The 26200-nt window shown below is 37.7% G+C and overlaps 4 protein-coding genes across 10 annotated transcripts in view; 2 read left to right on the top strand and 2 right to left on the bottom strand.

The window, feature by feature from the left end:
- Window positions 1-13769, top strand: part of LOC133714501 (pheophytinase, chloroplastic) — a 34255-nt gene extending 20486 nt beyond the window's left edge. The window contains exon 6 of the mRNA XM_062140619.1: window positions 13569-13769. Coding sequence (XP_061996603.1) covers window positions 13569-13715 — 147 coding nt within the window. The 3' untranslated portion in view covers window positions 13716-13769. The remainder of the gene's footprint in view (window positions 1-13568) is intronic.
- An 8-nt stretch (window positions 13770-13777) lies between these two features.
- LOC133714502 (B3 domain-containing protein At4g01580-like) lies at window positions 13778-16604 on the bottom strand. Its single transcript, XM_062140620.1, has 5 exons — window positions 16475-16604; window positions 15935-16013; window positions 15151-15445; window positions 14935-15038; window positions 13778-14633 (listed from the first exon to the last, which is right to left on the bottom strand). The coding sequence occupies exons 2-5, from the start codon at window positions 15998-16000 to the stop codon at window positions 14358-14360; spliced, it is 741 nt and encodes a 246-aa protein (XP_061996604.1). The 5' UTR covers window positions 16001-16013; window positions 16475-16604; the 3' UTR covers window positions 13778-14357.
- A 2274-nt stretch (window positions 16605-18878) lies between these two features.
- Window positions 18879-22581, top strand: LOC133715971 (structure-specific endonuclease subunit slx1). 2 transcript variants are annotated; one of them, XM_062142693.1, is made up of 4 exons: window positions 18879-19208; window positions 20088-20194; window positions 21633-21773; window positions 22438-22581. In XM_062142693.1, the coding sequence occupies exons 1-4, from the start codon at window positions 18979-18981 to the stop codon at window positions 22485-22487; spliced, it is 528 nt and encodes a 175-aa protein (XP_061998677.1). In that variant the 5' UTR covers window positions 18879-18978; the 3' UTR covers window positions 22488-22581. The 2 variants fall into 2 exon arrangements, with proteins under 2 accessions (XP_061998677.1, XP_061998676.1); XM_062142692.1 differs by lacking the exon at window positions 22438-22581 and having other exon boundaries at window positions 18882-19208; window positions 21633-22123.
- On the bottom strand, window positions 22502-25721 carry LOC133715970 (G-type lectin S-receptor-like serine/threonine-protein kinase At2g19130). Of its 6 annotated transcripts, XR_009849282.1 has the most exons (8): window positions 24109-25721; window positions 23915-24017; window positions 23694-23838; window positions 23357-23567; window positions 23051-23264; window positions 22991-23014; window positions 22752-22907; window positions 22502-22642 (listed from the first exon to the last, which is right to left on the bottom strand). XR_009849282.1 is itself a non-coding variant. In XM_062142687.1 (7 exons), the coding sequence occupies exons 1-7, from the start codon at window positions 25361-25363 to the stop codon at window positions 22811-22813; spliced, it is 2049 nt and encodes a 682-aa protein (XP_061998671.1). In that variant the 5' UTR covers window positions 25364-25721; the 3' UTR covers window positions 22674-22810. The 6 variants fall into 6 exon arrangements, 5 of the variants coding, with proteins under 5 accessions (XP_061998670.1, XP_061998671.1, XP_061998672.1 ...); XM_062142687.1 differs by lacking the exon at window positions 22502-22642 and having other exon boundaries at window positions 22674-22907; XM_062142686.1 differs by lacking the exon at window positions 22502-22642 and having other exon boundaries at window positions 22658-22902; window positions 22991-23264; window positions 24109-25720.
- Between the last annotated feature and the right edge of the window lie 479 nt (window positions 25722-26200).

Here is a 26200-nt window from a genome sequence, read left to right as displayed (position 1 = left end):
ATTTTTGGGTAGATATTCCAGGTATGAATTACATAATGAACAAACAGCAGCTCAAAAACAATGTTGTGAGAACCATTCTCAGACAACAAACCTTATATTGCTCACACAATGTTGATACAAAGAATTTGTTGTGTGAATTAACAACCAACAACAAAAGAAAACAAAAGGACTAAATACTGTTTAGTCCTTGAGCTTTTGACCATAAAACACTTCAGTCCCTGACCTTCTAATTTCACACGTTTAGTCCCTGTACTTCAAAATTTCAAACCAATAGGTCCTTGCCGTCTAAAAGTCGAGGCAAAATGTCTATTATACCCTCAGTTCTTTTTTTTTAAAATAAATTTATTCGTTTCTCTTTTTTTTATTTATTCTTTTTTCTTTATTTTATTTATTCTTTTTTATCAAACTGAAAGAAAGAAAGGGAAAAAAAATTTCCTTTTCCAAAAAAAATTTTAATTAATTAATTAAAAAAAAGAACTGAGGGCATAATAGACATTTCGCCGCGACTTTTAGACGACAAGGACCTATTGGTCTGAAATTTTGAAGTACAGGGATTAAACGTGTGAAATTAGAAGGTCAGGGACTGAAGTGTTTTATGGTCAAAAGCTCAAGGACTAAATAGTATTTAGTCCAAAACAAAATTATGTTGTATGAAATTCATAACACACAACAGAATAAAATCATCTCTGTTGTCTGAGTGAATCAACAGATAAGGGCGATAATTTCACTTCAGTTGTGTGTTACTTACCTCAGATAACAAAGAATGAGTTATATCTGTTGTCTGTTATTAATACCAGACAACAAAAAATGAGTTATACTTGTTGTGTGTTATGAGTCTCAGACAACAAAGAATGAGTTATACTTGTTGTGTGTTATGAATCTCAGACAACAATTAATAAGTCATCGCTGTTGTGTGTATTGAGTCTCAGACAACAAGAAGAAAATTCTAGTTGTTGTGTGTGATGGATTTCAAACAACAAAGGATGAGTCATAGTTATTGTGTCTTATGAATCTCACACAACAAAGAAAGAATTATAGCTGTTGTGTGTTATGAATCTCAGACGACAGCAGAAATTATCTTCTGTTGTCTGAATGGCTCGACACATCCCTGCGCATGCCATGGCAGGCACCTGCTGCGCAGAATTCACACAACAGAAAAATAACTATTCTGTTGAGCCAACTACTATCAGACAACGGTGGAATTACCGTTGTGTGATTTTTCAATCACACAACACCAACTTAGATAACGGTGGACTTCTTCATCAGACAACAGAAATCCACCGTTGTCTGATGAACTTTTTGTAGTAGTGTTAGTAAATCCAATTAAACCTGGATCACATCTTTCCATTTAGGCCAATTTTCTCTACGTTGGCATTTTTCAACGGAGTAAGGTTCGATGTCATTGGTCTCAATAATTCCACGTCCTCATGTACACTAGTGTAGTTCGTAGAGATCTCTATATTCTCAAGAATTGGTTCTAACATTGAGGCGTCCCCCAACGATGTCTCTTGGACATAACCACAATCCAAAATATTCTCATGAGACGGATTTTGAGTATCAATGATCAATGGATCAAGTTGTGCCAAACTCGCTCTCTTCTTAGGGCAAGAATCCATCGAACCTATGGGTCTCCTACTCTCTCTAGCGGAACCCATGGCCTATGACGCCATTATGCCACCTTTGTGGCGTCACCATACCACCATCCATGGTAGTGGTGCAGTACCCATCTTCTCTGGGTGGCACCATGTCCTCTTGTGGGGACATCAATCCTTGCAGGCATATTTGCAGCAGGTATATGTGATCTCGTCACTTTTAGGGGATCAAGATGAGACATAGTGGGGACAGACCACGACAATTCCTGTCGTTCCTGTTGAACATTGACGTTCTAATCTCCCCCTAACGACGGGAAGACTGTCTCATCAAAGTGACAATTCGCAAATCTAGCGAAATAGAGATCGCCTGTCAAGGGTTCTACATAGCGGACTTATAGTTGGAAACTCATGTCCAACAAATATATATATATGCATTCGTTGCAATGACTCATGTTGATGCGCTGTGGCGGCGCAATTGGCACATGAACCGCACACTCAAATATGCATAAATACGAGATATTAGACTCGAACCCAGTCACCAGCTGTAACGCAAATAAAAGTTGAGTGGCTGCTATGAGTCGTAGACGAATTAGCATAGCTGCATGCGATATTGCATAACCCAAGCGGAAATATTGGTGCGCATTACCAATGTCCGGGCTACCATCGTAGTCGTTTAATGGTGGCTTTTCCGCGAGACCAATTGGGTGTGTACATGGGAATACGATACTTGATATCAATACCCAATGATATGCAATAGTCATCAAAAACTGTCGATGTAAACTCTCTAGCATTATCAAGTCAAATTGACTGAATGGGATGATCTGGGTAGTGAGCCCGTAGCCATATGTTATGTGCTAAGAGTGTAGCATAAGCAGCATTACGAGTGGATAATGGCACAACACGTGACCAACGTGTTTGCGTATCAACCAACACCATAAAACATATATACGGTCCGCAAGTTGGTTGATCAAATCCATAGAATTCCCTTAGATTCTTTGTAAGAATGGAATTATTTCCTCAATCTCCTTTGCATAGGATGGTCTCAATCCTAAATAACAGGCTTTACAGAACGAAACATGGGCTTTATAATCAACCAATGAGGCTTTTGGTTAAGCCATAATGTCACAATAGACTTGAGAAGTAGAGAGAGGAGTTTATGGCGTCAATGCCATGTATTTGCCGCAGGGGGTAGGCGGCGCCGGCCATGTATGGCCGGTCTTTGCACAATCATGGCGCCATGAGGCGCATGTGCAGCTCCTCGAACCAATTCTTGGTTCTTACTTTTCTTCGTTCTGAAAATGGATGTCCGTGTAAAGTCTTTAATACACGGATCATCATGTCAAAGCCTATATGTGTCAGAATCCCATAAGTCGTCTCTCATGACATGGTTGGATTCAATAACTCGAATAGTGGTTACATACAACCCACTAGAGCGACACATAAGTTTCTCTAAGACTCGTTTATGTCCGTAGTCATTAGAGGTGATGCAAAGGAACTCTGTCCATTCTCATAATGTGTTTCCACATGAAAACCATTGGCTCTTATATAATAAAGTTCGAATTAAGGTATGTCCAAGACATTAAGTAAAAGAATTGACACTTTATTAATAGCCAATGATTACATCAAAGTTTCCAAAATCTAATCCAAAATAAAATCAAACTAAGACAAATTGTAGTCACTCTATCCGTTTGGTAACTCCAATCAAATATGACCAGGAAAGTAGAGAGAGATGTTGGTGGAGCGAGGCTCTCTTAAGTACCAATAATCTCAATGACTTTCCTAGACATCACATTTTATTAGGTCCGCCACATAAGAAAGAGTTAATACAATTGTCATTTATTGACTAAGGCAAATTGCCATTACAAAAGTTCTTGGAAAAATAAAAGGACTAATCTAATCAAAGTCTGCTGCATCCTTGTGCACTTCATCTTCAGCTTTGAAGTCCTCTATGGTAAGATTGATATCTCCACCATCTTCTTCTTCTTCTGCAAGGTACACTTCTTGCTCTCTCAGGTCCCTGTATGCCCTGTATCTTTCAGCTAGTTCCTCGCTTGCCTTGCATTGCTTGAACCAATGCTCAATTGATCCACATCGATGACACTCATCATTGTGGTTGCCTCCCTTTAATTGAGGTGCACGACCCATGGTGCCACCATTACGGGCAGGGATACCACGACCTCCACGACCACGACCCATGGCGCCATCATTGTGGTTGTCTCCCTTTAATTGATGTGCACGACCCATGGCGCCATCATTGCGGGCGTTCCCTAGGAGGGTTGGTGCCACCACCACGACCCATGGCGCCACCATTACGGCTAGGGATACCACGACCTCCTCTCCCACTTGTGGCATTACCACCACGTGTATCCACACCAAACTTGCGGTTTCCTTCCTGGTTAGGGCGGTTATATGGGCCCATACGTCCCTCATATCCCCCATTCTTAGGGTTCCGCTCCTTGCGCCCTCCTTTGGGTGCATTATAATTCGCCTCATGAACGCTCTTAGTTCCAATGGGCCTTGAATTATAATTTCTCACGAGTATGTTATCATGTTTCTCAGCTATAGATATGATATTGATAAGCTGATGAAACCTCGTGATCCGTCCAGCATTGACTTCAGTACGATATTACTTTGATATCACAATGGCTGAAACGGGGAAGGTGGAGAGAGTCTTCTCAATTAGCTCTTGCTCTGGTGATAGGTTTTCCACAAAACCTCAACATGGATTGTATGCGAAGAGCTTCTGAATTATATTCAGCAACAGACTTGAAGTCAGCAAAGCGCAGATTGTTCCATTGAACCTTCAAGTCAGGGAGGAGGGAATCTTGGACATTGCCAAAGCGCTCTTCTAGCGCTACCCATAGCTCTCTTGCATCCTTGATCGACATATACTCCAATCTGAGTGCTTTGTCCATATGACGTCGCATCAAGATGACTGCTTGAGCATGTTTTGCAGGTGTTGGGATGAACACAAGATCCGGGTTAGGTGTCTGGATTATGGGCAATATTCCCTTTGAAGTGAGATGGTTCTCAACATCGGTTACCCAGCTATGGTACTCCGAGCCTGTTGAGTCAAGCATGGGAAAGTCGAGTCTAGGTTCATTCGACATCCTGAAAATAAGAAGAGAAGATATATTAGTTTCGGAGCTAAACTTCCACGAAAACTAAAATAATAAGATTTCCGAGCTATGCTACCAAGAAATCAATTTCCAAGAATCTCTTTGGATTAGAACAAACAATGATGTTTTTAATATGGTCACAATTTGATGCTTACGGACGCTCTTAGTCTAAGCATTATGAACACTCTTAGTTCATACGAACGCTCATAGTTCGTTTAATGATGAACACTCTTAGTTCATACGAACACTCTTAGTTCGTTAAGCGTGAATCCCCACAATTTCGCTTTATTAAATACTCAAAATCATTTGGCAACATATATTCCAATATTTTGCATAAAATAAAAGAATTTAAAATACATGAAAGCAGCAACTTTAATTACAAAAACTTACGTGATGATTTTGGGCTTGAGAACACGCGCGTGTTGATGCAGGCGTGTAGCTAAATTTGCCTGAATCTGGTCGGAAATTTGCAGTTGGTGGGCTGCCCTTCTCCCTTCTTTTTTTTTCTTTCCCTTTTTTTTCTTTTTCTTTTCTTCTTTTTTTTTCTTCTTTCCGGGCCCAAGCCTGCTCCCCCCCCTTTTTTTTTTCTTTCTTCTTTTCTTCCTTTTCTTTCTTCTGGGCCCATTCCTTCTCCCTCCTTCTTCTACGTTCTGTTTTCTGGGTTTTTTCTTCTTCTTTTCGCTGGCAAAAGGCAGTCGCTGGGTAAGGCTGCAGTGTGGATCCGCGCTGGGCAAGACTGCAGGACGGCAGGCTGCAGTGTTGGTGGGCTGGTGCGCGGGCTGCAGGTTGACGGGCTGGTGCGCGGGCTATGCGGAGGGCTGCTGGGCAGTAGCTGTGCTGCAGGGGCAGCGTTGGCTGGCAGGAGCGCAGGGGGGCGTTGTTGGGCAGCAGGCAGGGACTGCAGGTCATGCAGCAGGAAGCTGCAGGGGAGCTTGCGGCAGGAGGATGGAAGGTGCGGCAGGGGGCTGCGGTGAGGCTTGCGGCAGATGGCGGGCAGCAGCAGGGACTTGGCGCTGCGGTGAGGCTGATGCGTGCGAAGGCAGCAGCAGAAGGCAGGCAGCAGCAGGGGGGCTTGAGCTTGCGGCAGATTTTGTGAGAGATAGTTTTTAGGGTTTTTTTTTTCTTTTTTCTTTTGGGCTAGGGTTAGAACTCGTGCTGATAACGTATTGTAGGAGAATGGAATTGTGTTTATTATTGATAATAGGAGCCCTTTAAATAGGGAGTTACAAGGTACCCAAGAGGTAATAGAATCTGATTACAATTGAATACCTAGAACACATTCCTATTACAACTCTAAACCCTAGTTTGTAGAGGCACACATTATGTCGACATCCTTCAACAAAATGCAAATAAATTAATAAAAGTGTAACCAAATAAATGGGAATGTCGGGTGCTAGGGAGGTTCCTTTACCAAATTTCATGTGTCGGAAGCTAATCTAATATAGATGCAAATTTTCTACTTTGGCGGTAGTCGTATCCAAGGCGGTTCAAGGTTCAAGGACCGAAATTCCCTTTCATGGTATTCCTACTCCGGTTCAAGGGTCGTAAGAACTCACTTGATATAAATTAGAGCCGGTTCAAGGGTCCCTAATTCACATCAAGAGGCGTAGAGATCGAGGAATTAGACTACTAAGAGACCCGCCCACGCAATCACGCAACGGGTGTAAATCACCATGCTTATAACCCCTCGAATACGAAATTGAAGGTTTCTAGCTTAGAAATTAGAGGGGGTCAAGCCTCTAACTCCGTCCTAGACATGCTCAAAATACACACCCTAGAGTTGACTAGGCTCCTAGACATGCATTTCAACCCAACAAAAATAGATATAAGCATCCATCATATGAAAATTGCATCATTACATTAAATTAAACATCTTTTACACAAAAATTGGGTTAGGGACACAACCCTAACCCCCACCAAGGAAATTACTCACAACCCATAATCATAGACATCAAAATTACAAAATTCAAATACAAAAGAGAAGAGAAGTGTAGGAGAAAACAAGAATAGTCACAAATAGCTAAAAAGCTAGCATGACTAATCTTGATTTACAACTCCCACAATTACCCAAGTCTTGAATCTTGTAGAGGAGAAGTCTTTGATGAATCTTTAAAGCTTTGGGTGAGTAAATCCTTCAAATCCCTAAAATAAAACTAAAGAAAATATGGAAAATGGAGGAGAAGAGGATGGGAGAAGAGAATGAGAAAGAGGTCAGGAGTTCGAGCCCCATCAAGGGTGGGAATGGGGTGGGGTTTTTTTTTTTTTTTTTAAAAAAAAAAAAAAAAAAAAAAAGAGAATGAGAAAGAGAGCAGCCCAAAGGGGCTGCCTCTGTTTTTTCGTGCGGCTCTGTGCTTGGGTTCTCCTCTTCTCTTCATGTTACTGTGCGAGATAGATATATAGTGAGATTGAATGATCATTGCCGTCCACGTGATGGCAAGGACAGAAAGAATGGACAAGATTTGCTCCAATGAGCACGTGCCAAAGAGCTAGTGTGCGCGGAAGAAAAGTCTGTGCTTCTTATGTTTAAGGGAAAAATTCACCAACGGTGTCTGGACACTTAGGAGACTTTCAGAATGATACCTGAACTTACAAAGTTATCAATGTGATACCTGGACTCATTTTTTCGTATCAACGACATACCTACGACAAATTTCCGTGACAAATTTCTTTTCTTTCTTTCTTCTTCTTCTTCTTCTTCTTTTTTGGTTTCTTTATTCTCTCTTTCTCTCCTTGCCAACACCACCGCTTTCGGAGAACCCACCATCGAATATGCAGGAAGAAAAATGGGGGAGAGCCACAACAACCTCCACCACCGCACAACAACGTCGTCCTCCGCTGCTTCTCGATTGGGTTTGGGGATAAGGACTACTTCTTCCTCCACCGCTAGCGAAATCGTGGAGGCTTAAGGCCACATTCTAAAGGCCACCGGCCGGAAGGACCGCCACAGCAAGGTTTGCACCACCAAAGGCCCCAGGGACTGCAGCATCCGGCTCGTCGCCCACACCGCCATTCAATTCTACGACATGCAGGACCAGCTTGGATACGATCAGCCTAGCAAGGCCGTCGATTGGAGGGGTGGGATTGGAGCTGTGATTTGAGAGTGGAGGGCTGGCGGGGTCTGAGTTTCTGATCAATGGTGTATAAAAGGGGGTCGGAGGAGAGAAAGAGAGTGGTGGTGGTCAAGTCATTGGCGGCGGCGGCGGGGATGAACTCGGAGTGAGCGGTGAAGCCTCAATGCACAATTTCAATTTGCTATAGGATTTGAAGTTGGGGAAACCAGAAACATCTGTGGTGCATGAAGGTGGATTGAGACGCAGTGGCGGTGTTTGATCGGCGATCGACAGTGGGAATCGAACGAGCAAGATGATTTGAATCTTGATGATTCAAATCTGGGGAAGAAGAAACCAGAAAAGAAGAAGAAGAAAGAAAGAAAGAAGAATAAAGAAAAAAAGAAAAGATAAGAAAGAATTTGAGGGTAAATCAGTCCTTTTGTCTTCATTAAGTGACTCACGTGCATCGCACGTGCAAAATTGGGAAAAATTCACCAACGGTGTCTGGACACTTAGGGGACTTTCAGAATGATACCTGAACTTAGAAAGTTATCAATGTGATACCTGGACTTATTTTTTCGTATCAACGTCATACCTACGACCAATTTCTGTGACAAAATTTAACGGCTCCGTGACGGAAATTGGTCGTAGGTATCACGTTGATACGAAAAAATGAGTCCAGGTATCACATTGATAACTTTGTAAGTTCAGGTATCATTCTGAAAGTCCCCTAAGTGTCCAGACACCGTTGGTGAATTTTTCCCTATGTTTAATTAAACCATCATGCTTAATTAAACCACCAATGTGCTGCTGCCATGTTTTGGTTTCCAATGCATTCAATTAAGCAATGTGCAGGACTTAATTAACCACAGTTAATTAAAACTAATGGTTAATTAAGCTTGTTATCTCCCTTTCTTTTTCTCAAATTACTTCCGCATATCTTGACCGCACGCCCACTAATGGTTGACCTTCCCGTCATGTGGTAGAAAATCCTCATTTACTCTATTTTTTTCGTGTCGGTTGTCTCGATTTCGTAACTCCGCTTATTTCCTACGAAATAATAAAAATGGATTAATTACATAATAATTGACTTGATGATTAGCTTATTTACAGTGTTTTAGATATAATTATACGCATAAAAATGCGTGTAATCACACCCCCACACTTGAACTTTGCTTGTCCCCAAGCAAACTAAATGAGACAAAATCTGAAAATCTACAAACTTACAAACATAAAGATAGTGTAGTATTAGCCTTTTCAACCATAACCCTCGGAGAACTAATTATGTAAATGATCATGAGGTCGACAAAGCATAACGTAGGAATTATGAATTTGTAAGGCAATTAAAATGCACATGTGAGAAATGCTCAAGTATATGCATGTGTTGACCATGTGTCAAATGAATCCACCATAATCAAATAGGCACATAGAAGACCCGATATAACCCACTAAACTCACAAAGGTTCACTACATATTACCGTTCAAGTGTTTAGGGGCTATATGTGTTTCACTCAAAAGCAATTTCACAACATGCGCCTCCATATGCTTGCTCTTTGATCTCATCTCCGCTAGGTAACCCACAACATTCAAGATCAAGAGGTCTTTTATTTGGTTGTAATGGGGCTAAGGGCAAGTGGCTAAAAGAAATGAAGGATAAGGAAATACAAAGTCCATAGAAGTTGATGAAGCAACTCTCTCTTGTAGAGATATATGACTTTTTCTTTCAAATACTAAATCACTCACTCTAATCCCAATGTACAACCCACACTATACTACGTAATACTCTTTTTTTTTTTCTCTTTCTTCACACAACTTTTTTTTTCTTTCTTTCTTTTTCTTGAACTTTCTTTTTATTTTCACAACTACTTCTTCTTCTTCTTCTTCTTTTTTTTTTTTTTTTTTGAGAACTTTCTTTTCTAAACACACACTCACCCCCACACTTATTCTTTTGTAACCTCACACTTTTGACTTTTCTCTTCTTTTGAAGCACTCAAACATAAAGTCATTCTCTCGAATCGCTTCACTAACTACCATGGAAGGGTAGGATAAGAGTATAGGCTAGGTAGGAATTTGTGGTGGTAATGAACAAAAAGGCTAAATATATAAATAGGCTCAAAGTGGCAATCTAGTGGTAAATATCTTTGGGCACACTACTAGAATTCTGTTCATTTACATTAGTCCAAGAACCGATGTAAAACTAAATTCTGACCGATGTCTTTGTGGCTGATGTAAAAGATGCAGACATCAGTATAAGCGCGTTTTTAACCGATGTCCTAGACAACGACCAACATCGATTCTAAAACACAAATCGATGTATAATCGTTATAATCATCATAATCTTATATGTTAACTATATTTAATTCTTCATATTTTCACATTTTATGCTTAACAAAGTATATCTCGAACAATACCTAAGTGAACATTTAAATCGATTACAATTTCAGAAATGATGTCTAATACTCTCGTAGACATCAGTCTCCAAAAAATTTTGTACGTTGACAGTAGATAACGGTTTGGTGTTTAGATATCGATGTCCATTGGTTTTGTGTACATCGATTTTTGGGTGACATTTTGATATGTTCATAATCATGAGACATCAGTCCAATTTTAGGTACTGATTTGTAATCTCTGAATTGACATCGTTTTCTTTGACATTAGTGTTTTGTTTCCCATTTATATACATCAGTTCATATATATAACAATGATGTGCAAATAATCATCTAGCTGCTGGTGGTGGGAAAATATCTAGAAATACATTTCTCATCATCCAAAAATTGGGACTTTCCATTAATTTTCTCATCTTCATTCATGATTCTACATAATTCACAAAAATAAAACCCCAAAACCTACAAAGGCTAGCCCATAAACATATTAGCAACCAACTACATCAGTTCTACATACACCAAACTTTCCTTCAAAGCAAAAAACTAGCCTTACTCAAAATCATGTTAGTAGCCAAAAGTCCTACACCAAACTCTGCATATAATCAGCCACTTCAATGCGCACCTCGTCAATTTCAGGTCAAGAGAAAATATACCTTCTGCTGTTCCATTGACAAATCATCCATGCACTCAATAAGAAATTCCATATTCCTCTCTAGAAATGGACTAGTTGATAATTGCAGACCATCATAATCACACTGAAACAGCAACACTTGATAAAATAAGTACTCAAATAATCTGAAAATCATGTAGAATTTCCAATAAAAGGATCACATATAAACCTGGATAACAGGTGTTCATCTTCCAACTCCATCATAAATGCACTAATAAGTGCAGAGTTTGAAACTTTGATCTGTCAAGTTCAAGCAAAATAAACATTTACAAACTCTCACTTTCAAGCAAAATAAACATTCAAAAGAAGACTAGCATTTCTGGTTCTCTTACCAATTTCTGGTTCTTTTACCAATTTCTACCAACAGAACAAACTAAACCAAGACCTATGGCAGCCAGCATGATTTAAATGCATGCAAAATCTATATGCAGTAGATAACAACGTTCATAATAAAATAAAATGAGTTAGTAGCAAAGTACGTACCAAATCAAGGTCTGCCCCATCGACCATTCGAATAGCCTCACTCTTCAACACCACTCCAACCTACCAAGTAAACAATTTCAAGACCTTCATAATGCACTTTCCCCCACAATTTCTCAGCAACTAAATAAGAACAAAAACATTGTTCCTAAAATCAATTTGATCTTCAAGAAACCACTAAAATTATAGGAGATACAGAGCTTCATCACCAACGATAGAGGTTGTCTTCTATAAACACTTCTAATATCTGGTCTAGCGTATAATTAGTTCCAACATAATCATATTCATTGACAAGTTACCTGTTCAAAGATTCCTTTCGGCAAAAAAGTAAAGACGTTGTACTTTGTAGTTGCTAGAGAATTCCCCAAGAACAATTAAATGTATACTAATTAAAACTTGATTAATAAAAGAAATAAATAACAAGAGATAGAAAAACCACATAAATATCATTCCTTAACACCCAGAGGCAACTTGGCCCAATAATAAGTACTACCTACATGGCCAAGTCAATGAACCCTGGACCTAAAGTTTGCGTATGATGCACTAACAAGCAGAAAATTCCTTAATAAAGCTTTCAAGAAGACGAAGTATAAGTGGAGCATCATATGATGATAACTTTTTCAGCTCCACAGTAAAAAAGAAAAAGAAAACATAGGAAAGTATGCTGCAATCAATAAGTAAAATTTCTTTACAGATTACTCGAACACGATGCAAAGATGATTTCAAGATTGTGAAAGAATTCTACTCTATTGTTCTTGGAAGTTCAAAACATGGTAGAAAGACAACAGAACAAACAATAAGTGTTCTAAGCCTTTCGAACTGAAGTTAAGTTTCAAGGCATGCTTTGCATGTCTAATCCGACTCACTAAAGATCGAGGACAGAAAAATAAGTGTAAAGGTTCTCAAATCAATTGTTTGCAACAATAAGCTGCAAGTTTGAGAAAATTTCAGAAAACTGGTAACAAGCAAGAAAATTTGTTAGTGTCGGTTGTCTCGATTTCGTAACTCCGCTTATTTCCTACGAAATAATAAAAATGAATTAATTACTTAATAATTGACTTGAGGATTAACTTATTTCTAGTGTTTTAGATATAATTATACGCATAAAAATGCGTGTAATCACAGTGCTGGTCGATCATGACATTGCAGGCTTGGGTGATGACCGAGCTATAAGAGTGACCTTCCAATTCTAAGACCCACGACATTCGAGTAATGAGGTTTGGAAGTCGAGGCTGAGATTTATTTAGTTGTAATGTATGATTGAACATTTTTGTTCGACATTTATTATTTTGTCGTCGTTATCTTTGACTTTTCAACGCATCTTACATGTACAAGGTTTGAAAAGTCATAGACATTACCCTGTCCAAATTCCGACACGAACAAATGGATAATTAGATATCTTCCTCTTATAGGCTCACCGCTTTCGCAGTCACAAATAATAATTTTGGAGGCAGTTGCTTTTTATGCTTATTCAGAATTTTTGTCTTTTGGTTAATAAAAGTAAAAAAGTAGACGCAATGAAACTCTACGATGTCTTTGTGAGTGCAAATACGTACTTATGGTGTTTTTACATGTGATCAGTTGATACTCTTTTAGTCACAGATTATTTTTATTTTTGTTTGCTAGAAATAAAGGTATAAACTTGGAAAAAGAAAATGAAAACCCCTATAAGGGAGACCAAAATTGGCACAAAAAACTTAAGAAAGAAAAGGAAACCTAACCTTAGGAAGAACAGGAAATGCAGAAGTCTCTTCAATGTAAAATCTGAAAGGTAATGAATGCCTTGAAGCCCCAAAAGAGATATACGACATGGTAGATGAGCAAGCATTGATTCCAAAGAGAAATTAAATGGGTATCGTTTGTGTTCTGTCGTTTCAAACCAGTCTGGTTTCTGTTTTTGTGGCCTTTGAGCTCTGATGCAATCGTCCTTCCTATAATATATGTTTGCCTATTCTTGTGCAAACTTCCTCTTCCTCTTCCTATAATATGTTTTTCAGTCTCCCATTCAATAGCTAGTAATGCAAGAATTGTTACCATAACTAGTCTGTTATATTTCTATCCTCCAAGCAACCAAGTCTCTGATACCATGTTTGACAAACATAGATCTCGGAGGATTAAGCTATTAGGAATTGGACCAACTTCATATATTATGCTACCATATTAGTTTTTGGTTTTAAATTTTCCTAGACACTTATTTTCATAATCGATTAATTTTCTTTGGCATCATTTGCTTTACTTCTGTGTTCATAAAAGACTAATCATCATTTATACAGGTTGTGAATTACTTATTGCGTGGGTGGATCAAAAACCTAGAGTCTGAGGGTTTAGTCGCATTACCTTTGCTTGATTCCCAAGAAAGTGTGAAGATTAACGTTGCAAGGGACTTAGAATTCATCAGAGATGGATCAAAAAGTCGGTGAAGGTGCGCTTTTTTGGATCCAAGTTCTCACTCTGGGACAGGATAAGCTCTGACATGCATCAGTTCTCACTTTGGGAAATTAGAGCTCAAGTCATGAAACCCAGAAACATATCTTCATAGATAATGTAGATATTAAATGTAAATTGTAACATATTCTTTGATTAGTATGATATCTTCCACGGTTATAGTTTTGTGACGGTACTACTGTCAACCCCAAATTTCCCTACTCCACCCAGCAAATGTTCAGGTTTTTTAGCATTCACAAGTTTTTTTCCTTACGCAGAAATGATGATAATTTTATTAGTAGTAGTCGAAAGCGTACAAGAGATCACGTAATACACAGTGATCATACACACAGATTCGTGTAGAAATGCAGTGCAACTGTAAATCTGTAATTACAGTAAGTCTCTTTCCCCTCATTATGGGACCATTCAAATAGCAACTAGTCAATTATCTCTTTTCAAATTGCATTCAAATCCCATTACAGAACATACCAAACAACAATCACTAATACATAAGAGGAATAGAAGCGTCTCGGAAATGAAAAATAACCTTACTGAAAATAGACAAGTTAATGTTCTGATCACATTCCCATTAATCACAGCATTTGAAAAGAGTTTTGCACCTGCAGTGGGAACTAGCTTCAATCTACGACATTAGGACCTGTGAGTATCACATCACACCCCTCAGCTCTAACGATGTGTAGCTTCACATGTCCCTTCACAAACTCAAAAACAATGGTGTGCCCTTTCTTAATCTGGTTCCACTTGCTACAAGCACGCCAGCCTCTGTTCATAAGTAAACGACCATCTTCCACGCGAGTCACTTTAACAGGCCATGATCTGTTGCTTGGATCCCGAAGCTCTATAGTCCGCTTGCTTATGAGCCCCTTAGCCCTGACTATTATTATAGGAATGGTCTACAATTTGGAACATATTTGATATCAGGGGACAAAACATAAGAAATATACAATGACATTGTTGATGACAAAAGAACAAAGATAAAATAAAAGAAAACTCTGCTGACAAGTGAAGACCTTTCAAGAACAACTTCTGATTCACAGGTGATGGAACTTTAATTTTCACTCAAATGATTGAAAATTCTTGTACTAAGGCATTCCATTCAAAATAAAAGAATTACTATTTTTCCAATCATAACAGGGAAAAGGGTTTTAGAAACATAATTAGCTTATTCATTGGGTATGACCACTTATTACTTACCAGCTGATACAGTCTGTGCTTCTCCATAGTTCTCTTAAAGCAAAGATGCTCTGATTTGAACTCAATGATTCTGAATCTTGTCTCCCCAGGCATGACATAATCCCCTATACAGTACCAAATTGAAACACGATTTCAGAAGAATGTAAATTACTTGGCAGATAAGGAAAAAACTTGGTTGTCTGGTCTTGTATACAAGTAAAGCAAACTATAACTTACTCCCTTGACCATCAAGATCACCAGTACTTCTCCTTATCTTGGCTGCTTCCATGTCCATTTCACTTGCACTTTTATCATAGATTGTCACATTGAACCAAGAATTGCCATCATAATTGAAAACCAAAATGTGTCCTTCCTCCAAAAAATTATCCTTCACAAATTTATTCCAGCCTTTATGGAAGAAAATATCATTATTTTCCTCTTCCAATATTACATCCCAGCACTTTCCACTAGGGCCTCGAAGTTTGCAAAGTGCTGATCCATTGAAGTGGTTGACAAAAGCTGTTGGCATTTTCTACAAGAATGTAATTGCTTCTCAGAAAACATCAATGTTCTTAGAACCAATCAATAATTCTTACATCAACAAAAATTTCATTTGTTTACAACTTTACAACACATGACAATTTGGTCATTTACAAGCTTTTTAGATAACTCTACCACTGATCCATCGACTCATTGAGCAAAGGAGGTCAGATCATGTTAGAAATGCCTCTTTTACCTGAGCTTTATGTCACTACTATTCCATAATCAGTCATAATTTTGATAAATAACACCACTTTAACTAAGACAATTGCTATGTACTATATAGAAAGATATGGACTCATGATTCAGTATCACACATTAAATATAATAGAAGATGAAAATCATACAATTGACATGGATTACACTAAAAAGATATGGATTTGTGAATTTCTAATACATCCTAAATTAAATTTGAGGAGAACTATATACTCGTGAATGTTGGAAATATCTTGAAAACCAAAAAAGGAGGACAAGATGTTACCAGTTTCTCAGAGAAATCACCAACAAGGTCCTGGAAAAAGGCGGGCACTGGTACTGAACGAGCCATTTGAAGATGATACCTACAGCTATTTTGGATTTAGTTTAGAGTCAAGATTTGAGTCACATATAAGTTTTTTTTGGAAGCAGTTGCTTCATATATATACTAATGCCAGTTCAAAGCTTTTAGCTTTGCATACTACAGCTACAAAATAGATATGATGAAACTTAAGGATGAGTAGATGTAAAATTAGCTTTTAAGGCAATGGCTTCATATATATGCTTGGATCAAATGAACCCCAAGGGTATCTTTCTGAATGCAATTACATATTTATATACCTTGCTCATATGCTCTACTTATACTATTTTCCAAAGTGATTTGAGTTTTGATATTAGGCTCAATTCTTTCACTAGTTACAACCCTTGACGCTCAACTTTTGCTAGAAAATAAGGTATAAAATTGGTACATATATAACAGAAGCAGATTGGAGTAACAAAATGCAAACCCCTACAATAAACTAAAGAAAGAAGGGAAAGGACTGACCTTGAAGTTTTGAACAAGAACAGGAAATACAGAACTCTCTCTCCAAGTTAAACTCTGAGGATTAAAATTAGAATTCCCTTAATTAGCTAGTTCCAAGGAAATATAAGGATGAAGAAGAAGAAGAGTAAGAATGAGAAAGTAAAGTAGGGTCTGAACCTGAGGCAGCAGCAGAAGTAAGGACTGCCTTGAATCCCCAAAATAAATATGTAAACCAACAAAAACAAAAGAGAAGAAAAAAAAATAGATAAAAAAGAATAAAGCTGAATGAAGTGAGCATAAGGACATGGTACACAGTAAGCATTGACTCCAAATATAAATGCTTTGAGTAATGTCCAAAAGGACATACACACAAAGAAGAAACCTAGCTGAGCAATAACTCTATCTCGTTCATATTTAATATAAAACCAGCAGGTCTGACTCCTGAGCTCGGTTTCTGTTTTTGTGGCCTGTAAACTATTATATGCAGTTGTCCTTCCTATATTGCTTGCCTCTTCTTGTGCAAAGTTGCTCTGCCTTTTTTATTTTTTTTTATTTTGTGCAGACTGGAAAAACCAGTGAGCGAGCTATAATTTTCTTATAGCCGTTGCTTCTTGTCTCTGCTAGATGGTTTTGTTTTGGGCCTTGGGATTCAAGAACTGCATACCCCTTCACGATATGGATCCATAAGCAACAGAGTTGTCAACTTCACCAACTTCACCATAGACAAAGACCTGCCATATCGATTGCTATAACCTCAACAAGTCAATTGTTTCTTTTCAATTTCGTTCAAATCCCATTACAGAAATCACCACAGATATCAGTAACATTTGAGAGAAACAGAAGTATATCTTTAATTAAGTAACACATGCAGGATCATCCTTTACTCAAAGCAGACATGTTAATGCTCCAATCACATTCCAATTGATCATAGCATTTGAAAAGAGTTTTTGCACCTGCAGTGGGACTAGCTTCAATCTTTGGCTTACCAGTGAGTACCACATCAAGCTAGGACCTGAAAAAAATGCTGCCACTGGTACTGTACAAGCCATTTGAGGATGTTATTACCTTCATATGCTTCAAAGTTTTAGCTTTTGGGTGAATAGAGGCAAAACATACATAATGTAACACAAGGGGTGTATTTAATTTCTGAATGCAAATGGATAATTAGATATCTTCCTCTTAAAGGCTCACCGCTTTTGCAGTCACAAATAATAATTTTGGAGGCAGTTTTTTTTTTTTTGGTCTGAATTTTGGAGGCAGTTGCTTTTTATACTTATTCAGAATTTTTGTCTTTTGGTTAATAAAAGTAAAAAAGTAGACGCAATGAAACTCTACGATGTCTTTGTGAGTGCAAATACATACTTCTTATGGTGTTTTTACATGTGATCAGTTGATACTCTTTTAGTCACAGATTATTTTTATTTTTGTTTGCTAGAAATAAAGGTATAAACTTGGAAAAAGAAAATGAAAACCCCTATAAGGGAGACCAAAATTGGCACAAAAAAACTGAAGAAAGAAAAGGAAACCTAAGCTTAGGAAGAACAGGAAATGCAGAAGTCTCTTCAATGTAAAATCTGAAAGGTAATGAATGCCTTGAAGCCCCAAAAGAGATATATGACATGGTAGATGAGCAAGCATTGACTCCAAAGAGAAATTAAATGGGTATCGTTTGTGTTCTGTCGTTTCAAACCAGTCTGGTTTCTGTTTTTGTGGCCTTTGAGCTCTGATGCAATCGTCCTTCCTATAATATATGTTTGCCTATTCTTGTGCAAACTTCCTCTTCCTTTTGATTTTCTGCAGACTCTAAAAGCTGTGAGCTTTAATGCATTTGCACCAAAAGAATCTACAGGTTTGGACCCAAAACCACATTTCTGTTCTGAGTTTAACTCGGTAATGAGAATGAAATAAAGAGAATTACTCTCGGTTCCCTCCTATCATATGTTTACCAACACCAAGGGGAATAAAATTTTCGTTGGATACATGAGAAATTCTGAAATCACTTGATCATTTTCATATAGGTGAAAAATTATTCTATTGTATAAACTAAACCGAGCTAATATTATTGGTCTACGAAATAATAACTTGCTTTTGATTAATCATTTAATCTTATTTTTTCACCTTTGTAATGGAATCCAGTCAATCCACCAATATCTCAATTCTACGTACGGTTTAGATCAAATGGTACTTTCAAAATTCGGACAATAAAAATAATTAAACCTGTCATCTAGTCTAATTATAATTCAACTATGTACCTGTATCACTTGAGCTAACCCGAGGGCTATTTCAATTTTTTTTTCCTCATACCAAAGTTATCTTTTCAGCTTTTGATCAAGAAAAATGAAAGAGTTAAATCTTTCATGGAAAAAAAAAAAAAAAAAAAAGCATCCAAGGCTTAAATTTCTAGCTCCTCTTTAGCTGATCAAATTTGAAAACAGAAAAGCCCACCCAACGGTTCTTTCACACCTTTAGTTGTGTATATATATAATTCGAAAAGTTCAAAGCTTGCAAAGGGGATCCGATCGGAAATGATGACACGACTCTCCAGAACATTCCCTTCCGTAAAGCTCCCAAACCCTCACCCCTCCTCAATTCTATTACCATGTTCAACATCACTACCCAATATCAAATCAGAAGCAAAATCGAATTCTCCCTCAAAATCAAAACCAAAATCGAGGTCTTGGTCTGTGTATCTCATCCTTTCCACCAATGCACCCATCAAGACCTACGTTGGTGTCACCACCGATTTCTCTCGCCGGTATGACTGAATTGCTATCTGGGTCTTTCAGTTTTGTTGTTTTCATTAGCTGTTTGATAAATTTAGGACAGATTTGTATCTGGGTTCCTTCGAATTTATCCGTTTCATTAGCTGTTTGATAAGTTTAGGAACGAATTGCTATCTGGGTCTTTCAAAGTTCTCATTTTTCATGAGCTACTTGATAGATTTACGACAGAGTATTACCTGGGTCTTGTTCGTTTTGGGTTTTCAGGTGTTTATATGGGCCATGTTCTTTAGCAATTTGTCTTTCTTTTTCGCTCTCAGAATTGGGTTCGTGTTCAATGATGCTTCTCTTGATTATTAGCTAATGAGAAGAATGAGAAGGTAGTCAATTAAAGCAGTGAATGGCATTCCATTGGTTATGTATTATGCCAACTGCCAAGTTTTGAAATGAATAGATAGTAGATATCTCCAACTTCGTTTTAGAAATTATCTAGTTGCTTTCCAGTTTGATAAAACGATTGTTATTGACCTGTTCATGCGGATAAGTCACTGTATGCACTAAATTGTGTGATTACCAGCATTAATTTGTTGCGGCTGGAGCAGAGATGTGGTTATGATATTGATCTTGACATTTGTTATCATGTTGGGTAGATTTGCCTCTGTAGTTGTCGTATGATCTATTGTAGCGTGCAATTTTGTCCTGTTATGATTGTGTTTATCTTCAGCATTTTTAGACCTTTTTCACATATTTACTTAAGGTGCACCTGTTGATTGTGTTTATCTTCTAATTGTATTGAAAAGTACATACTTATGCTGTTATGACTGCGTTTTCACTATAGACTCGAGTGATTTCTGGCAATCATTTTCAGTTGTTTGGCCAGGTTTTTTATGATAAGTTTCTAAATTCTTTTGCAGTCTGAAACAACACAATGGTGAACTAAAAGGTGGGGCAAAGGCATCCCATGCTGGAAGACCATGGATTTGTGCGTGCCTAATACATGGTTTCAAGGACCAAAATGAAGGTATTTGGTTTGAAACTTTGATAAAAGAGCTTGTGCTTCTCACATGAACATTCCTATGATTTGCTTAAAAATTCGAGTTTAAGGCCTATTATAAAGCAATGATCTTGAGTTATTCCAGCATACATGATATTGTGGCCACCAATGAAGAAGCCATCATTTTTTCTTGAGTTCAGACCATTTTGGACATTTGATTGTTTAGTACTCCAGCTGTTAAATTATTTTGGCCAACAAAGGTACTCATATTTTGGAGTATCAGTATGAAGTATATTATCTTTTACATGGTCTGCAACAGGGGTGATTGGTCAGTTTTGATTATCCTCTTTATTTCGACATCAGTAAAGAAGCTCTAGTTAGTCGTTACCTTGAGGTGATATCTGAGTGTTTCTCGGAATCCATATTTTGTAAGAAATTTTTTTATCGATTCTGAGCTGGTTTTTAGTGGATAACTTGTAAGAGTCTTTCAAAGTACTTGAGTAAGAGGATGAGCGTTGATGTTGTTGGCTGCCTTTCTACGGTGGGATAAGTTCTGGTATGAATTTTTCTTGGTATGTTAATGACCGTCCAAGTTGGACCACTTATAACCCATGCAAGCTTTCTACTTTCATATTGAATGCCAGTCTTTCAAAAATGTTGATCATTTACCATTTGATTATCAGAAGGATGGTGAAGAAATGCCATCTAGGAGAAAATTTTTATATGACTATCTTCTTAACAAAACTATTTAAAATCTAGTGAAAGTATCTTCCATTAGATACAGACAATAGGGATTTGAACTACAGTGATCAACTTATGAGTCTGACCCACTTTTTTATTGCAGACAACTACAGTCATTAGAGTGCCTTATGATTAGTGTGCTATTAGGATTTTATTGTTTTGGTTCCTTTGATGACAAAGAGACAAACTCTTTTTCATGCAATTGCTAATATGTCCCTTTTATCTTTCTATATTGGGCATGTGATGGAATGGCTTAAAGCTGAGCTCCACATTTTCAACAGAGGCAGACCAAGTTAATTCATCCTTAACTTGTCGAGGAATCCTTCATCAGTGGTTCTCAATGACTGATTTTTCTCAATCTTTTCAACCTTAGTTCCATAGGAGCAAGTCGGAAAGATTGAGAAATAGAACCATTGATTTTACCATCTGATTTTCTATCCACCCACCTTGATTCATCTTCATCATGGATATAGTTTTGCCTTCATAAAATGAAATCCATACATTAATGAACTTTACCCGTTCAACACCCTTGTCTAATGTCTACTCATACCGGTTGTTCTGGTTCCTGGACCAAGATCCTTGCTCTGATACACATTTATGCAGAAGTAAAGATCAAAAGCTTGTTTTTATACTCAGCTATTTGATCTCTGATGCCTTATCATTTCTCAGTTCATGCTATTAACACTTTTGTTTAATAAAAATAATATTCTTCTTTGTTGTGTAGCATGTGCATTTGAATCAAAATGGAAAACTTTATCAAGGAGTTTGCCTCGCAAAAGAAAGGACGATAACAAGGTAGAGCAAGTAAATGATTTGTCGCGTCCTCTACTACAACATAGGCAAGCAGCTCTAAATAGAGTTAAAGGTAAATTTGATTGTACTCGCTTAGAAATTGACTGGAAACTGAATCCTTTATAAAGTATAGTAAATAAATCCCCCTGTCGAGCACTTTCCCTTACGTTTATGAAAATTAATGTGTAACTAATACAAAATGACATAGCACTGAGAACAATCAATTGAACTTTATTCTAGGGAGTATTACTAATCTAAAGTTGTTGTATACTTATATGAAGCACTGTAATCGCATACAATTTGGTCGAATACTAAAACCAGATTGCGATGATGGGGAAATTCTTGTCTAGAAGAGGTCTACTAGAATGTATTATTACTCTTTTACTAAATGAATCAAGAGAAAGTATTTAATTATTTGTTCAACGTTCTTGAAGTTTATTCTTACATTTTAGTTAATTGTAGAGCATTTTGTAATATGTTTAAATTCTTAACCCCAGTTAAGGTCCATAAAGACTCACACCTCAAAATAGGACAACCAAATCCAAAAAGTAGTCATGGAACTAAAACAAAAACAGATTGCTATACCTCTAACTTTGAATGTGTCAAACAAAGGAAACATTGTTGAAACGTCTATCGAGCTTCTGGCAAACTAATCGTGAGTGCATTGTTTGAATAATTGGTAGACCTTTGAGAAGAAGAACCAATAGCACTGAAATTCTTCTGTGTTGAAAAAGCAGGTTCTTTGGTGGGTGGAAGAGATGTAGCTTCATTTCCCTGCAATATGTGAATTACTGACGCCATTGCAGGTCGATCAGCTGCAGATTCTTGAACGCACAGAAGTCCTACATGGATACACCTTAAAGCTTCATGAGCCCAAAATGTTTCCCTTATTGATGCATCAATCACCTCCATTCCCCTTCCTTCTTTCCATAGGTCCCATGCCTAAGAAAAATCATAGTCACGATCATAACCGTTCTTGCCTGAATGTACCAATATATTTGAAATTTTCAACCTTATAGTACCTTGCAAATTTGCAAGCCTTTTTACTTACCCATCCAGCGAGAGTTGGTGAACGTTCAAAACGATGGAAAATAGCATTCTTCTTTCCACTTACAATCTCCAACAACAAAACTCCAAAGCTAAAGACATCTGATTTCTCAGAGAAATGACCATAGCGTGCATACTCAGGTGACATGTAGCCGCTGCACTAATGACAATGAAATTAGCAATAGTAGTGACTAGTGATTGTAATATAATACATGAATGAAATCATTTGCTGGAAACACTTACTAGGTCCCAACAACCCTGTTAGTACTTTTCAAAAAAAAAAAAAAAACAACCCTGTTAGTATTTGCTTGAGTTTGATTTATGTCAAAAATCTTTGCCATTCCAAAGTCAGAAATCTTAGGGTTCATTGTTCCATCCAATAGAATATTACTTGCTTTTAGATCCCTGTGAATGATTTTTAATCTTGAGTACTTGTGGATATAAAGCAATCCTTGAGCTATACCTTCTATAATTCTAAAACGTCTACCCCAATCCAATTTTGTCTTTTCGGATGGATCTGCACCATGAAGAAAAATGACTGACAACCAAATCTAAATTAACGATATTATCAAGTAGAATCTTAGTAGAAATGACTAAATGAACATTTACCAAACAAAAATTTGTCCAAACTTCGATTTGGCATGTACTCATACATCAATATCATTTCCTCTGCTTCAATGCAGCAACCCAAGAGTCTGACAAGGTTGGTATGTTGGAGCTTCGCTATAAGCTTTAACTCATTCATGAACTCCTGTTGTCCTTGCCCGGACTTCTTTGATAGTCTTTTTATGGCTACTTCTTGATTTTCAGGCAAAATCCCCTGAAAAGTTGGAGATAATTTGAGGTAAACAAAACAACTTATAAATTAAGGAAACTAATTTGACAAAACACTCATATTCATGAAGAAAATTGTGTTTGCAATTGCAGCACATAGTGGAAGGCTTACCTTATAAACAGGGCCGAATCCTCCCTCTCCTAGTTTATTTGCTTCAGAGAAGTTATTAGTAGCCACTAATATACTCCTTAAACTGAATAGTGGTAGTTCTGTATCATTCTCCACACCAGCAGCGCTAAGATTCTTTATAGTTTCACTAACGATTCAAAATAATTGAGAGTTCAGTGTTTGTTTTGATTACTAGAGAGAGAGAGAGAGAGTTGTAGAAGTACCTTCTCTTTCCCAAAGTATTCTTCCATAAAAAATAGCCAAAAACTATTGTAAGCAACCCTGCTGTTGCTGAGACTGTTGCAATTACAATGGTTCGCTTTCTACCTGCAGAGAAAAGAAAAATATCGGCTTGAGTAACACATATGATGGCCCAAAGTTAAGGCCACCCACCACACATCAATTAACATCACATTACTTGTGGGATCAGAAGCTGGTATTCTGATGTATAAAGTTCTTCCATTTTCATCCGCCCACAGATCTCCTTTCCAAGTTGAACATTCAGAAGAAGAGCTGCTATAACCATAAGCAGTGCAATTGCAATCATTTAAGCAAATTGATTCACAGTCTTCCATACTATAAACATAAGTCAAATTCTGAAACTGTATATCTGCGGATGATAGCCTGCTAGACATTTCTATAAACTGGTCACTCATTCCATCAACACCAGTAACATTTCCACACTGCAGCCTGGTTTTTCTTGAACACCCTAGAGAGTAATCCTGCAAATCCCAACCCACCTTCAATTTCGGTTCAAAACCATTCAAACAATTACAGAAGGGCAAGGATTTCTCACTGCAACTACTAAATGGCCCACACACACCATAAACATCACATTGTTTCCTTGGTCGAGACCAAAACAAGTACCATCCCTGAGAGTGCAACCAGGACAGTTGCTGAACCTGACCCGATACATCCATTATTATTCGAGATGTGATGCTAGCATCATAAAGAGTATAGGTGAAGTAGCTCTCATTTTCGTTTGTAACATAGCTGAAATTGTAGATATAGTGCCTCATCTCGGGACTCAAACTGAACACATGTCTGTTTTGATCCCAAAGTCCACTTGTCCAATACTGTTGAGACCTATTCCACTTTATAATATATGACTTGCTCGTCGGGTCTAGCTCAAGAGAGAATTGACCAGGTGAAGGATCCTCAGAATTCTTCCATGAAGTCAGGACTTGAGTTCGCTTTGTAACATTGTTGAACCCAATTTTGCTTTCTGGTAGAAAAGTATGGGCTGGTTGATCAAAACTTTGCCATAAAGGCAAAGACCCAGCTCTTAGCACAAGGTTTCCATTATCTAAAAGAACTACATGTATAGAAGAAGCTGAACTTGAACTGACATCTGTGGACCAAATTGGGGTTTTGGACTTAAACAGTACCAAATTACCATCTGAGATTCTCAACTCTGAAGAAAATCTATCAGAGACTGGCTGCACCCTATTGGCCACCCAGACTATGGTTTGCTCTGGTACTAGTTTCTTGTAGTACCACATGCCTATGTAGTAGTTTGAAGTATTACCTGCCTTGAAGAAACCCAGTTCAAATTTCTCACCAGCTGAAACAATTGTTTGGTCACCAGAGAGAGACTGGTTTGCTGTGATGGTGTCAGCTCCAAAGCAGATGTAGGACTTGAGACATAGGCACAAGAAGAAAAGGGAAAACATTAACTTTATTGGGTTGCTCTTGGTATCTATGGATTGGCTGCAAAAAAAATATATTTATTGTATGTGGAGTTACACCGCCGTGTATGCAAGAATTTTTGCTTTTCATGTACTATAAAGCATCAACTTAATTGGGTTGCTCTTGGTACCCATGGATTGGCTGCAAAAAAATATATTTGTTGTATGTGAACTTGCACCGCCGTGTATGCAAGAATTTTTGCTTTTCATGTACTATAAAGCATCAATTGAATTGGGTTGCCCTTGATATCCATGAATTGGCTGCAGAAAAACATATTTGTTGTATGTGGACTTGCACCGCCGTGTATACAAGAATTTTTGCTTTTCATGTACTATTCCTTTGTGGACTATAAATCCTCGTGACTGATTAAGTCATTTGTAGACTTGGAGGCTTAGACAAATAGGTAGAGATTTAGAAAAAAAAAAAGAAAAAAAAAAGGACAAATAGTAGAGATGTAATTGTCTCTGTTAAGAATCTATAAATTGGGATGCATGGATGCTTCTCTTCTATCTTTTCGTGTACTATTATAACACTGGTTGTTTCTTGCTTTCCCATTGATTGATAAATATCTTAATTATTGCTTTCAGCTGGTGTGGACTGTGGAAGACATTAGGCTACAGCTTAATGTGAAGGGATTTGGCTTCTCTGCTATAACTATAATTTGCTAGAAAAAAAAGTGCATAATCTGGCCCTTAAAACTTCTTGATGTTTCTTGATGTGGCATCAGCTGGCCCTTAAAACTATATCTGACGGCTATGATGAAATCCAAGCAAATTATAGCAAAGTAAATTATAGCAGAGAAGCCAAGTCCAATGTGAAGA

This window comes from Rosa rugosa, chromosome 6 (assembly GCF_958449725.1).
Source record: "Rosa rugosa chromosome 6, drRosRugo1.1, whole genome shotgun sequence".
In the NCBI taxonomy this organism is placed as follows: Eukaryota; Viridiplantae; Streptophyta; class Magnoliopsida; order Rosales; family Rosaceae; genus Rosa; species Rosa rugosa.
This window is presented reverse-complemented; position numbering and strand designations above follow the sequence as displayed.